The sequence below is a fragment of the Boleophthalmus pectinirostris genome, unplaced genomic scaffold (assembly GCF_026225935.1).
Source record: "Boleophthalmus pectinirostris isolate CB_2022bp ecotype Guang Dong unplaced genomic scaffold, ASM2622593v1 HiC_scaffold_12, whole genome shotgun sequence".
In the NCBI taxonomy this organism is placed as follows: Eukaryota; Metazoa; Chordata; class Actinopteri; order Gobiiformes; family Gobiidae; genus Boleophthalmus; species Boleophthalmus pectinirostris.
In genome coordinates, this window is record NW_026571018.1 from 23320830 (window position 1) to 23335121 (window position 14292).

General features: G+C 39.1%; 2 protein-coding genes across 2 annotated transcripts in view; both read right to left on the bottom strand.

Annotated features, from left to right (window-relative positions):
* The window catches only part of ltbp3 (latent transforming growth factor beta binding protein 3), a 33146-nt gene extending 24233 nt beyond the window's left edge, over nt 1–8913 (bottom strand). Inside the window, exon 1 of the mRNA XM_055148242.1 lies at nt 8365–8913. Within this exon, the coding sequence (XP_055004217.1) occupies nt 8365–8605 (241 nt within the window). The 5' untranslated portion in view covers nt 8606–8913. The remainder of the gene's footprint in view (nt 1–8364) is intronic.
* Nucleotides 8914–10936: 2023 nt separating this feature from the next.
* Nucleotides 10937–13968, bottom strand: si:ch1073-224n8.1 (zinc finger and SCAN domain-containing protein 25). Its single transcript, XM_020923122.2, has 2 exons — nt 12923–13968; nt 10937–12840 (listed from the first exon to the last, which is right to left on the bottom strand). Exons 1-2 carry the CDS (start codon nt 13608–13610, stop codon nt 11924–11926), a joined length of 1605 nt encoding a protein of 534 aa, XP_020778781.2. The 5' UTR covers nt 13611–13968; the 3' UTR covers nt 10937–11923.
* Nucleotides 13969–14292: the final 324 nt, after the last annotated feature.

A 14292-nucleotide genomic window follows, 5' to 3' on the forward strand; every position in this document is an offset into this window, starting at 1 on the left:
GTTGTTGTCATATGTAAACAAGCTAAAAAGGCATCATGTGACAACTAAAATAAACATTTTTGACATGGTCACACATTTTATGGCTTATTATGTCTAAATATGATCAGATTGTGTGAGTGCTGTTGTCTCACTGTGGCTTGCAGGTTGATAAGATGATAAGAGCCTACAGGCTAAATCTGGCAGCTCACTATAATGGTAATTGGTAATTTGCTAAGTCTTTTGTTTGTAAGTTTTACTGCACTAATTCTGTGGGAAAGGATGCCTGAGGTCTAAACTTTTGGCAGCAAAGTTCGCACTGCTGTTTAGTCTTGATGTAAAACAGGCCACGACGAAGACTACGTTTCAGTCCTCAAGTCTAAAAAAGTGAGCAATTATCTTAAACTAAATACAATAGTTCTTCGTTACACAATGCAATTCTCACATGTCATGGAAATATGCTGTGGTTTCCATGGCTCTTGGGTGGGCATCTATCCAGTCAGCTATAGCCTCGTGTCACTCCCCTTTGGCTGCTCCGTGTGTGGAAAAGAAGAGTTTGAGACAGGATCTTGGCTGAGCAGCCCATGATGTCATGTAATGATTGTCTAAGCTGAAGGGATGAGGGGAGCGGCAGGAAGGTGCACAGGAGTGCTGACATCGCTGCATCCAAGATTATGTCAGACAGTTGCCCCATAGGTAAAGGCAAGGTCTCCAGCACGTACAGTATATGTTTATGTGAGTATCTGTGGACTAAAATGACTCCAAATCTGGTCAGAACTTGGTATAAACAATGTACTAGAGTAAAGAACAACAAAACTGATCAGGAACAAAGCAGGTAAACACTGAGACTATTCCTGAATTTAAACTGGACTAGGCAGGGAAGCAGGATTAACCCTGATTTAAATCAACAGATTTAGCCTCCAATATCAAACAGGACTCAAAGAGAACTAAACGAACACAAATAGGACTCATAATATATGGCCAGGATAAAAACAAGTCTTCAGGTGGACTGCAGCAAAACAGCAAAACATAAAAAATAAAAAAAAGAAAGGATCTAAACCCAAATGATTTAATCTAACAGACGACTCCAGCTCAGTTATACCAGCCATTAACATCACTGTCTCCAAACTAAACTTTTGAGTACCACCATGGTCACAATTGTCATGGTCAACTGGTCATGGTGATTAACAATAATATCACAATAATTATGATTATAATTGGAGAAATTGGTTTAAAAATGTGAGTTATAAAAACATGAATCACTTCTTATTAGAAAAAACATTCTGTGTTTATATAATTAATACACAATGATCTACAAGAAAACCTCATGAATAAGCAGGTTTTTTTGGACATCTGATGGCACCACGGCGAAAATCTATCTATCACGATTATTGCGATTCTACAAAATGTACTACATATTATTACTGTCTTCCCTTTTCATCACAATTAACAACTTTACTGTTTATTGCCCCATGCATCCTTAAAGGTGCATTATATGACTTTTCTGGTGGAGGGCCTGTCAGATACTTTTCTCCATGGAGCTGTTATTGCTTTATCAAGAATATTTTACAGTATGGTATTAAACCTTTCTATCTTCATGGAGACCAAACCAGACCAAGTTACAAGTCAGATCTGTGAAGATGCAACCACGCTCAGAGTCAGAATGCCTGTTTTTCCAGGTATTTTTAGCTATAAAACCACCATAAATTTAATAAATGTAAGATAGAGTTGCTTAATGTCATATTGTGGATCATTAGAGGCATAGCAATGACATATCCATAGAAACAAGCAGGTGACAGACCCCCAACCAAACTACCAGTTGACAGGCTAGTGCTGCTGTACTAATGATGATACCTGCACCACAGTTTGAGAACCATGACCTAAGGAACAGATAGGCCCCCACAGTCTGGCCCGGGACACTGTGTTGTTGTGTGTACCCTGGCTAATCGCTGCAGCTCCAGAGAGGCTGAAGTCCCTGGCTGCTTGCATTCCTCTGTATAGCTTTAAATAACTGCTCCCCCCTCACCAAGTAACTGGGAGGAGAGTGTCAAAGATGGCAAAGAAGGCTGTTTGTTTGAACAGGGTGCGCACCAAAAAAACACACATACACACGGTCCCTTGTGACGTCCACGAAGTCACCTCTAATTGATACTTTGTTTTCCAAAATTTTTACCGAACTGCCATCTTCGCAGCTCAAAGTGCCTTTCATGTCAAAAGTGATGAGATTTTGGGACTGAATTTATGGAAGAAAAGGATAAAAATGGAGCTGCACTTTTCACCCTGAGTTGTTGTGCAAAATCTAAATTTGGCTTTATGCGATTTTTACTTACCTTTACATTTACTAGTCAGCAGAACAGTTTTTTTTTTCCATTAAATTATTTGATAGTTGCGGTCACATAAACTTTTTATTAACATTACTAGACAGAAAAAAGTTTTGATTTGTAAAGGCTTTAGATAGAATGAATGCTGAGGTACAAAATGTATAGGCTATCGTAATAATGATGTAATGATGGAGACTGAAGATTTGGGTAAGTAGTATGTGGTTTGTGGTCAGATATCAATTTAGCCAATTTTTTTTTCCATGTTACTTTCCTCTCTCATCAAAAGCACTACTGACCCAAATGGCAGCCCCTTAAATAACCACAAGGTCTTCATCACGCAGAAATAGACAGGGAGAGGCGACAGAATGTGCATCCATAAATATTATCCCATAATCCTTTGCTGAAAGTCACAGATATGGCTTGACACACATAATAAATTTCAATATGACGTGCTTATTTCTCCCTCCCTTTGGTGTTGTTTGCGTTTGGGAGCTGTGCCCAGCTCTCATCTCTGAGCCCCATCCAAACTGTGGCGACATACGGAGTGCCCAGGGTTTGGGGTTGCCGGCGTCAGACCGCCTTTTCCAGAGTCTTGGCTTCAGAGTCAAAGGAGAGTCAGAGGAAGAACCGTGGGCAGCTTTGAACTGCAAAAACAACACTACAAACATTAGCCCATTTGTCTTAAAGTGACAGGTTACATTACACATTGAACTAAAATGTAACTGACATAATTCTACTTTTATTTGTTTGTTTTTACTTTTATGTTCGTATTTTCTAATAATCTTGAGTTGTTTACCCTAGTTTGACAGACTCATAGTCATAATAAGTGGGTATTCTTGAACTATAAAATTAACCTTACAAACATTAGTAAATTTGTCATTTTAGAATACACATTTCATTCAAACATATGCTTATATTTACAATTTTGCTAATAATTATGCCTAGTTTACCTAAGTTTATAATTTTACTCACGGCTGGTAATTCCATAACTGTTAAAGTAAACAACAGTCCAGAAGTTTGTCTATTTACACAACATCCATTATTTGCGGAATAAATATGATGGCATTTTTATTTTACTGAATTAACCTCAGAAAATTGTTTGTTTGTTTGTTTGTTTGTTAAGTGTAAATTGTTGCTACATATTGGATGGATTTTTGTGAATTGTTGACATTGATAGACATAGGGATTCCTTTTTAGGACTACTTAGAACTACTTCTTTAAATTTTTTTTACAACTTTTCTTCACAAACTGCTCCTTAACTATGGTTAAACTATGAAAAACATTTACCCCAAGTATAGGACTGGGCAATAAATCACATTTTCATGGAGACTGAGAATCAGAAAGCCATTTAATATAATATATTTTTAAAGAAACAAAAAACTGAGATGGATTAATATGAAGGAAAAAATATCTTCCTCAAATTTCCCAGCCCTAGATATATTCCACCAACAAAATAATTATTAGAAAAACATGAAAACCTGTCATATGCACTTAAAAGTCAACTTCAGTGGACCTTTGAGAGACTACCAATGCACAACCATAACAAACCTCAAACTCTTAACTGTCAAGCAGCTAAATACAGATCATGAGAACTCTTAAAATAGTCCGAAACAATTCTCTTGATGCCCATTTTAGGGAGCCTGGAGTTGGCAGCAATGAAGTTATTTCCTTAGCAATACTATTCTTAAGAGCCGCTGAAACAATAGTGAGGATGATAAGATATAATAAGGTATGGTCTATGGAAAATGAGCTCATAAGACAAATGGGACACCAAAATACGCAGGGTAGGCTATATCCATCATAACAGAGCAACATGATGAGAACCAAAAATATAAGTTGTTTTATTACATGAAGAGGATGTCTGCAGCAGATGCAAAAAGACACTTTACATTAAGCTTTGAAGAGATGAAAAATATCTTGGCTAAGAGATATTTTGACAACCAAACATGGAGATAATCATAGCTTTGATCTGAAAAACATCATTGCTCTCCTCCACATCCGACAGAGGAAAAAAAGCTTAAAAGGGAAAGAGTATTTTTAATTTATGATTTGCAAAGGCTTTTATCATATAATCAAAAAATCAACAATGCATTTAAAGATGGTATATCTTTTGTCTTGTTCTTAAAGGGGAAAATCCAAATGCTTTCTGTCAACGTTCAGCTTCAATGGCTGTGGAGGCACTTTTGGCGGAGACATAAATACCTTCTTTCAAATTGTAGGTTTGTTAATCGATTATCCAGATAACTTACATAGTCTGATCCACCAACAAGGTCAGACTACCAGAACCTAAAACTGGGATTACATGAGGAAGAGAATCTAGTAGAAAAACAAATCCAACTGAAATTGGCTGACAGAAGCAATTCACTAAAAAAAAAAAAAAAAAAAGAGACACTTTTCAAGATTTTGCCCAAGATACTCACCCTGGCAACTCAGTGACTATAACCATGATTAAGAATATTCCTGAGTTCAGTGAAGAACTAGGGCATGTACAGCAGTTAGTTTGTTATCCAATAACACACTTTGCTAATCTGGTAACTCTGCCATAGGTGACCACTTGAAATGTTGTGTATCATTAGTGCATTTGATATAATGAATACTCAGACACACTACTATTATGCCTTTGTGTGTCCTCTTGCCCTGTATATTAAATAATGCAGTAATGGCTGTAACTGCTACTTTCAGAGGCAGGAGACAGATTGTATAATCTCAGTGTCTGTGTTCGACAATGAGCTCAGTGTTAGCCGCATCACACAGACTCAGGTAAAGGGGACATTAGTGATTTATTAACATCATGGTTTAAGCCAGGCTGAATATTATAGTCTCATGCAACATCTCATGCAACGTCTCATGCATGTCTTTACTGGAAAATAAATGACTTTAATGAATGAGCAAACAGCACATATACCAACCAGAGCAATGTTATAGGGCCTAAAGGTTAGAAGGAGCATTGTTGTAGTATTGGCCACCTCAAAAGTTGTGACTATCCTTTATCATATCAACTGATTGTGTGCATCTTAAGCTGAATATAATAAGGGCCATAATAAGCACCAGTGGTAAAACCATTTGATTTGAAGTCAAACTTGTGTTATTTCACATTCTAGTTTTTAAATAAATATTTTTGGACAATATTTTTCATTTCATTTTGGTTTAATTTGAGAGCAATATAAAGTGCACATAATAATGAGATACAGATTCTGATACGTGAGCGATAATAAAACTGTCAACATGGATCTTGGCTTAAAGATAATCATCATGAAAATCCATTCCTTCTCTACGCCATTTTTTGAAAGCTGCACCGTAACTGGGTCTGCTCACTGTGAAATTAAACTGGTTGAGTTTGCCCAGTTTTTTGGCTTCACTTGGCTGATGTCACAACCGCACAAATATGGAAAAGTCTTCATATTGTTGCTGCTATAGCCACGGCCGTTTTAACACGGGAGAGAGAAATTTCCACTTGTCCGCCCCACATTCCAGACCTCTTGGAGAACAGCACGGCCTTCCTACCTTCACTCTCCTGGAGCCTCTGTCGGGTGGCCCATATTACCACACCTTTTTCAGATTTGTCCAGACAGTGAAGAGTTAGAGACAGGTGACTGTAAAATGCTTCCACAATGTATGCGCACCAAATGGAAAACAGAATTGAGGTATTTGAGGAATTCACTGTGTCGCTCCTGACTTATTTGACACCAAAGCTCCAAAACATGACGCAGAGCAGAGAAATGAGGGCAGTGAGGGAGAGCTGAGCTGGTGGCTGGCCAAAAATCTGACTTCACACGGTGTCATAGGGGAAGTCACTTGGCTCCAAAAAGGAGCAGCTCTACAAACCTTAATTAGATCAAGTTTGTTTATCGTCCAAAGATGCACACACACAATACTATTGGGGCAAACTGCATTAACCATCATCAGGAGCAAGGACACACAGTGTCCAGTCAACAACTCCACACTGATTTATGTTCCCTGCCTGGCTTCCATTTTGGCTCCTCTGCAGCACAAATTCATATCAGACTCTCAATGAACTTCCTCATCGAAACCCAAAAACCTAAGGACATGCATAAGCTTTTCCCGAACAAATGGTTAATAAGATTTTAAAAATCAAAACAAATGAGGATATAAGCCAAAATATGATGGGATAGATACACAAGGAATTAAGATAAGATTTTTAAGATAAGATTTGATATCATAGTCATTATAACACTCATACAACAAGTGGGCAAAGTAAACTACAACAGTGCATTTAAATTTGTAAAAGTGGTACTCTCTAGTAATTGAATAAAATATTATTATTAAATTATTAAAATTATTATTATTATTATTGAATTGAATGAATACAATTGCCCATTTCACTTGATAGGTAAAATATTAACTTCTGACACTAAAAGCATAGCTATTATACAGCCACTTTTTTCAACTTTTGTACATACTTTCTTAAAGCATTTCTTTCTAGTTTAGTGACAAACTTTTTATAGAAAACTCTATATTTTATAGCAAATATGCATGTATCTTATATAAGTATAAATATAACAAACCACCTGTTAAATTATCCTGACTAAACTTACATGGTATTGTTTAATTAAACTTACCCTTACATTGTTTTCTTTTTGCCTTAACTCTGTGATAGTTAATGCCAGTACACTGGTTGTGTGATTTCTGAGCTTCTAGTCCTAATAGAGTGATGTAGAGGAAAAAGTGCATCAGTTGGACCCACTGAGGCCCGGTCTGATGTAGACTGTGTGGCTCCGGGTCTCACCACAGCTGATCTGATACAGCAGCAGCTCATGCCAACCAGACGCAGGCAGGAGAGGCATACATAAGAGACATTTATACGCATGTAATGAGCCATGCTGCACTAATTAAAGTGTAATATAGGATAGCATTTTCCACAGAGGCACAGGAGGTTCAACCCACCTATTTAAATTGGTCTTAAAGACACTAGGGAAACCAGAAAACGTCACTTTATTTACTACTTTTGGTGTTTGCTTCACTAACACAGGCCTAAAGTTTGTCTTTGACTATTAATACTCCCTCAGAGAGGGGTCAAGAAGTTAAAACAGCAGTTAACATTCCTGTAGTATTGGTAATATTTTCATTGCAGCATATTTCTCCAATAAGTAGCATTAATTCAGTTGACAGTGTTTCTGAAATGTATATTGCACCATCACATTGTACCATGACAGCTGATTTATAGTCTATAAGCTTATAGAAACTCGTTCATTGCATGATTTGAAAGAATAGGTTAAAGCATTTTAAGTCATGTAAAACTACATGTGTTTTTTGTTTGTTTGTTTGTTTGTTTTTTAAATTTTGTATTTTATAACTCTGATCAGCCAGCTCAAAAATAAAAGGAGACAGTGCAAAGGCTAGTGTTGTATTTACTGAGAATGCATTAATAGCTAAATAAACCCCAATAGAGGCCATGTTTGTTTATTTTTCCCACATGCAAACAAGGCTATTTAAAATATTTGTGCCATAAGGCCATAACAGGGATATGCCTAAACTCTGGGACAAATTTGGGTGTAAAATGTAATCAAATTCAGCAAAAATAAGCATACATTTAAATTTTTGAATTAAGGTTTTTAACCAAAGGAAAACTGACCAAACAAATCTAAAGATAAATAAATAAATACATACTTTCAGTGTTTTTTTCTTGGCTGTAATACTGCAATACACCACTAGGAGTCAATTTTTGAAAGTAGAAACTCTACCCAATAGTCTAATAGGCCTACAGCATGGAGTTACTTTGCAGAGGTGTAGATTTTTAAAGGATGAAATTCTATCTTTACAGGGCTTTTTTTGGAATAACAGTTGGTCTTCTTTAGGCCTTACAGAGAATTGTAGGCTATTTTAGTATAGGAGAAGCAATTGCTGTCAAGGGCCAATCTCTCTAATTGGCCTAAGAGCATGTCAATTAAGATTTAAAGAAAAAAATAGTCTAATACATGTTACTGAATGAAAAAGGTTGAGCGCAATGAATTAAACGGTGTATCCTGAGGTCACATTGTTTAGCTATTATTCATACGATGGTGGAGGCCTCACTAAATAAAACCATTGCTGCAGTAGTGGCACTCACCGACCCTGAAGCCCTGTCCAATGAGCGTATCCGCCCCCTGTCCGTTCTCCGCTATCAACGTGGTGTTGTTGCCCTGCTCGCACGTATCCTGACAGTGTCCTTTGAGGCAGATCCGTTTGCACACCAGAGGAGCGATGACCACCTTAAAGCGCTCCCGGGCCGAGGCGCGCTCCGTGCACCACACCAGCCTGTGAACGCTCAGCCACAGGACCAGCAGATGGACCGGGATCACTGAGGGCATCCTGGCATCCTTTCACTGCCCGTCACCAACTCCCGGGACATCCAAACCAGCTGCGTCTGCTTTGAGATCCCAGGCACAAGTTTGACGGCGGAAAAACACAAGTCCTCCCACGAATATTCTCACCAAAAAGACAAATCACTTTCCCTGCGTGTCCAAGAGGTCCGCGTGTAAAATAAAAACCTCTGCCATCTTTGGAAGGTCTCTGTCGCCTGGTTTTGTCGGTTAGCGCTGTGGTCGTCCTCGCTTCAGCCGCGCTCCTCTCGCCTGTTGCTTTGTGGAGTTTGGAGACTTTGGATAGAGTGCGCATTGGGCTTGGAGAGAGACAGAGAAGGGAGGAGAGAGTGGCGAAGGAGACGGGTGAGCCAGCCCTCTCTGGAGAGTGCTGGCCCGGGGCCAGTCAGGCGGCGCAGGAGCAAAGCGAAAAGTGGTTTCCTTGTTGGTTATTTCTCCCAACACCTCCTCCTCCTTTTCCCAATACAGACCCCTCTGCAAACTACAGCTGTGTGCGCTCGCTGCTCAGTAAATGACACTTAAATATCATTTATGTCCATGCACCTTTCATTTGACAGGCTAATCGTTTTACTAGATCCCTTTTAGCCTATATTAAAGTCAGTGGTGTTTTCCTATATTTAGAGCTTTTATTGTGCAGAAGTACCCGAAGGATTTACTATAGGACATATTCAATAAGTGAACTGAATATAATAGTACGTGAAGAAACTTAAAATAATTCACTGATAAATTATTAGGTTTAATTACAACCTAATGCACAACTCGTTTTTGTTTTTACTCCAAATTGTTGGAACCAAATGTCCAAAGGGACAGAGGGACAAAAGCTGAAGAATTTTAGACCAAGTCATTTCCTGTTTTAAAAGTGAACGTGTTTGCTTTGAATCATTCAGGAAATCACTGCATTGGCTCCTGTGGTTCACAGGCTGCACATTTCTACAGGACTGTCAACAACAAGCATGAGACACAGTTACTCCCCTGAAAGTAGCCATGTCCAAATAAGTCATAATAAGGCAATAAACCATTCCATGTTTTATGAAATGCACATGGCACTACAATAATCATTTAAGAGGGAACACTGCGTTATAGAAGATTGTATTTACTACAACAGTTTCTGTTTGAACAGGTCCACATCCTCCTCAGTAAATAGGCTAATTCTACTTAATGCCAGACGATGCAATATGTCTCCTAAGATCAAACATAAAGTTGAGCAATAAAAAAAACAAGAATGAGACAGGAAAGAACAGGTACTGCACAGTTTAGTGTTAAATATCTCATTTTAAATTTGAATGTGTTGTGTAACAGGTATAAACATGCTCTGTAAACTATAGAGGAAAACATTATAGCTTAATATGAAGCTCTGTATGAAACAAACTATTTATTCTGCTCTCCCTTTGTGCAACACATCTACATGAGACCAGCCACTGCAAACAAGTTTCATATAATGATGCTCTGGCAAAGTTGTTTAGTCTTCACAAAACTTACAGTGTTATACCTTATTCCTACAACTTAATAGTTTAATGCACTGCTAAAGACATCATGTTTGTTAATTACGACACAATTATGAAGTTCACAGTATTGAAGCATAAGAACAGGGTGGACGTGGAGTGAGTCTTACTACATAATCCGTGCTTCCAGAGTGTCCTCCTGTGGATGTCTCTCTCCGGCCCCTCCCCTTCTCCTCTCACTGTGGAAAAACATGCCTAAGTGGGTCGGGGGCAAATTGACTAAATAACAGTGAAAGTAAGTCTGTATCTTACTGTTAAATCTGCAGAGTTGCTCCATGTTTCCATGTCTCCATGTTTTCAGGAGAAGTTTCAGAACTTACAACTAAATCAGCAAAATGTGATATTGTTAGGGCTGTAGTTTTTTTTGTAAATTTTTTTATAAACATTTCTGTCCAGATTGTTTTTGTCACAGCTTTAAAATGATGAGGGCAGCGCAAATAGTACCTTTAGCTCAGCTGTCATTAGGGAGCATTGAGAGAGTAGTTAAGTGTTATTTTGGACCTGTCTTGGGGCGTGTCTGCAGCACCTACACAATTTGTTTGGCAATGCACTGATGTGGAAACTCCTCTGCTTGTGGCTTTGTCTCCTGCCAGAGCACAACAAAATGCACTTTAAGAACCTGAGCACTGCAGGCAAAAAAATAAGAATAGATACCAGATTTAGGCAACAAGGCTGTTTCCAAGTTCAGATGTTTGGCATCAACTTAACCAATGTGTTAATAGACTGACAAAGATCACACAGGGATTATTTGTGTTCAAAACAGAAAAATTTGCTGAAACGAGTCTAAAAAGGTTATTAACACACTGAGAGACTGTAACAAAGAGAACACGGTATTTAATAGTGAAGCATATAAAAAAGATACATTTCACATAAACAGACTGAGAAATGATGGAACATGCAGCACTGCAGACAAGACAGAGAAGTCACAACATACATTAATAATCTACAGTTCAGTGCCATTTGTAGATTTTAAGTTCTACTAAGTGATTATGAAAGAGTTACTGTATATATTAACGCCTAAAAAGAATGTTTTGACCACATATATAAAATACATTAATATTATTAACAGCCACTGATGTTTAGGAAGTTATGTTTACGTAGTTAATAACACACAAAAGTAGACTACTGTGGAATGTGAAAATGATTAAAAATAAGATGATGTGAATAGTTAGTTCAGAAAACAAAAATAGCACATTAAAAGTGCCATAATCTTTTGTTCTAATCTTCCCTTATGAAGCAAGTTAAAAGATGCAATTAAGTATTTAGGGACATCTAGTGGTGAGGCTGATTAATACAACCATCACAAGTAACCCATTGTGGTTACTGTGAAATAACAACTCTCTCCAAAACTACATAAACAAAGGGTATTAGCACTCCATTTGTATAGATTTTAGATAGATTCCTACATGTGCAAATATGAAATATTTGGCTAAAACCATTGTGCATTTACAACCCTGTAACAGACGAGTGCATTATCAGGCACTTAATACTAAGGATTTAAAAAGGTACTTTTGAATTAATTATGGTCATTTGTCATTCAATAAAGAGAGCTGTTGCTTCCCATCATAATGCATAATCGATGCTGAAAACAAAAACAAATATTACTTATATACAACTTTGGCAATGTTTTTGTTTTGCCGTTGAAAAAGCTTATCAATTTAAGATAGCTGGAATTTGCAGTACAGTATTGGAAATAGATTTATAGTAACAAATATAGTTCCACACAGAAGGATGCAAAGTAAACCCTAAAACAGGTTCACCCATAATGCTGTAATGTATTGTTTGTTTACCATTTCAAAGATTGCTAAACACAGTCCACCACTGTATTGTCCTCCTCCTCTGCTCCCCACTCCTCAAACCTCATCTGAGGGGAGGGGGCAGCAGGATGAAGGTTGTTCATGTCATCTATGGGTTCTTGTTGGTCCTCGTTGGTACCAATGCCCATGTCTCTGTGTGTTCGGACATGTTTGCGGAGCGCAGCAGGCTCCTTAAAGGTACGGTTACAGAAGGGGCAGCAGCAGGGCCGTTCACCCGTGTGGATGAGCTGGTGGTGCTTGAGGTGCTGCAGTCGGCTCAGGCGTTTGCCGCAGATGCCGCAAACGTAGGGCTTCTCTCCGGTGTGTGTGCGGCGGTGCTTGCGCAGACCATCCAGGTGCCTGAAGCAGGTGCCACACTCAGAGCAGGAGTAGGGCTTCTCTCCTGTGTGGATGCGCAAGTGAGTCTTCAGAGCTCCAGACTCACGGAACCGCCGCCCACACACACCGCACGGGTACGGCTTCTCCCCTGTGTGGATACGAATGTGTTTTTTCAGACTGGAGATCAGACGGAAAGTCTTGCCACACTCTAAGCAGTGGTGCGGCCGGTCAGCTGAGGGTCCCACTCCTACGCCCACTCCTGAAGGTCCAGCTGTGTCCTCTGCTCGACCTGGAGACAGGCTGGACCCCACTGAAGTTCCTGATACCATTTTCTGGTCACTGAGCCCACCAGGTGGCATGGCAGCATTACAGTCCCGCACAGATCTTTGGAGACGCAGGGGCTGAGGAAAGGAGCGCTGGGAGGCTCCTTCTCCTCCAGTTTGGATGAAGCCATGTTCTGGATTTCTCTGTTCACCTTCCCCACTGGCCTCTTTCCTGTTAGACTGCACTGATGCTGGCACTGGTCTCTGCTCTTCCTTTATCTCAAATCGATGTGCTAATCCTAGTCCTTGGGACTGGCTCTCATCTGAGAAAAATGTATAAAAAAATTACACAATACAGTAACAGAATATTTTTTATAACAATGTGAAAATATGAAAATGTGTTACCAGATCTGGAGTTGGAGCACACATGAGAAGTATTTGATCCAAACGAATCCAGGCTATGATTGGTCACAGATCCATCAGGCTGAATTGAAAGCTGGCACATTTTGTAATCATTATTTGGGCCAAACCCCTGCAGAGACTCAGTGACTGAGCCTCCAAGCCCCAGGTCTGGTCCGCTCACAATCCGTGGATTCTGGGGGTCCCGCTCCATGCTTGAAGCCAGTGAGGTCATGGAGGACAGTGAAGGTGCAAAAACAGACTGGCTGACCACATGTGCACCAGAATAAGAGATCTGTAGTTGATCTATGAGTTTCTGCGCACTGCTCAGACAGTCCTGTAAAGTCTTTAGTTCCCTCTCAGACACCTCCAGACGAACTTTCAGCCTTTCATTCTCCTCCTCCTTGTGCACCAGCTCCAGTTGGGTCTCATTCAGCACTATCACCACTTCACCCAGAAGAGCATCAACCGCGGCGGACATGGCTGTGTGAATGGTCGGTGCCAGTCGAGATTTCAGCGACGTAACAGTCATACTGCCCTGAGTAGCGCCGTATGCAGGTTTTTCTGATTTTCTGTCAAAACAGGACTCTGCCCCAGTTCTGTCAGATATGCTGGTTAGACTTGTTTTTCGGCTCATAGCGCTGTTTATGGATGCATCCATGCTACCAGCAAACCCTGTGCGCCTCGAAGCCATGCTAGCTTTGTTGGCTAAGGCAGTCAGCACGAGTTTCTAAACTGTCCACAACTGAAACATGTGGACTTTAGGTTTGAGTTGTATTGGTCATTAATTGTATCGTTGATTGGTTGAGTCTCTTTAGCTAAAAACGAAAACGATATGGCCATTCCACTGGGCCCAGATGCGATTGCTAACTCCTGTCCAGCAGCATTACGCTTAAAGATTTCAATCTAAAATTCCTTGAGAATATCATACACAGGCTTTGATCGAGTATGTCCTCCCTCTACTGTCCCTATTAAACATGCTGAAACAGAATCGCTTGGCAAACTCACCCGTGTTCCCTGCACCTTCTTTGAACTACAAACCAAAAATCATGTTTGTCGCACAGCAATGACGTCAAATAAAAATTCCCCGTAGAACTGGGCATATAGGTATATATCTTAATTAATATGTAATTAGTACATGAAGTTATGTGTGGTGTTTGTATGTATGTATGTGTATGTGTATGTGTATGTGTATATATATATATATATATATATATATATATATATATATATATATATATATATATATATATATATATATATATATATATATATATATATATATATATATATATATATATATATATATATATATATATATATACATTGTATAGGCTGTAATTGTATAGGCTGCATTCTCCCACATAGACTAAAGA

What these genes read in the sequence shown, in the direction of transcription:
- si:ch1073-224n8.1 (XM_020923122.2), bottom strand. Translation starts at nt 13,610, where the DNA reads ATGGCTTCGAGGCGCACAGGGTTTGCTGGTAGCATGGATGCATCCATA. An exon ending in GTGCTCCAACTCCAGATCTG is followed by an intron (nt 12,841 to 12,922) that starts GTAACACATTTT and finishes CATTTTTCTCAG; the next exon opens with ATGAGAGCCAGTCCCAAGGA.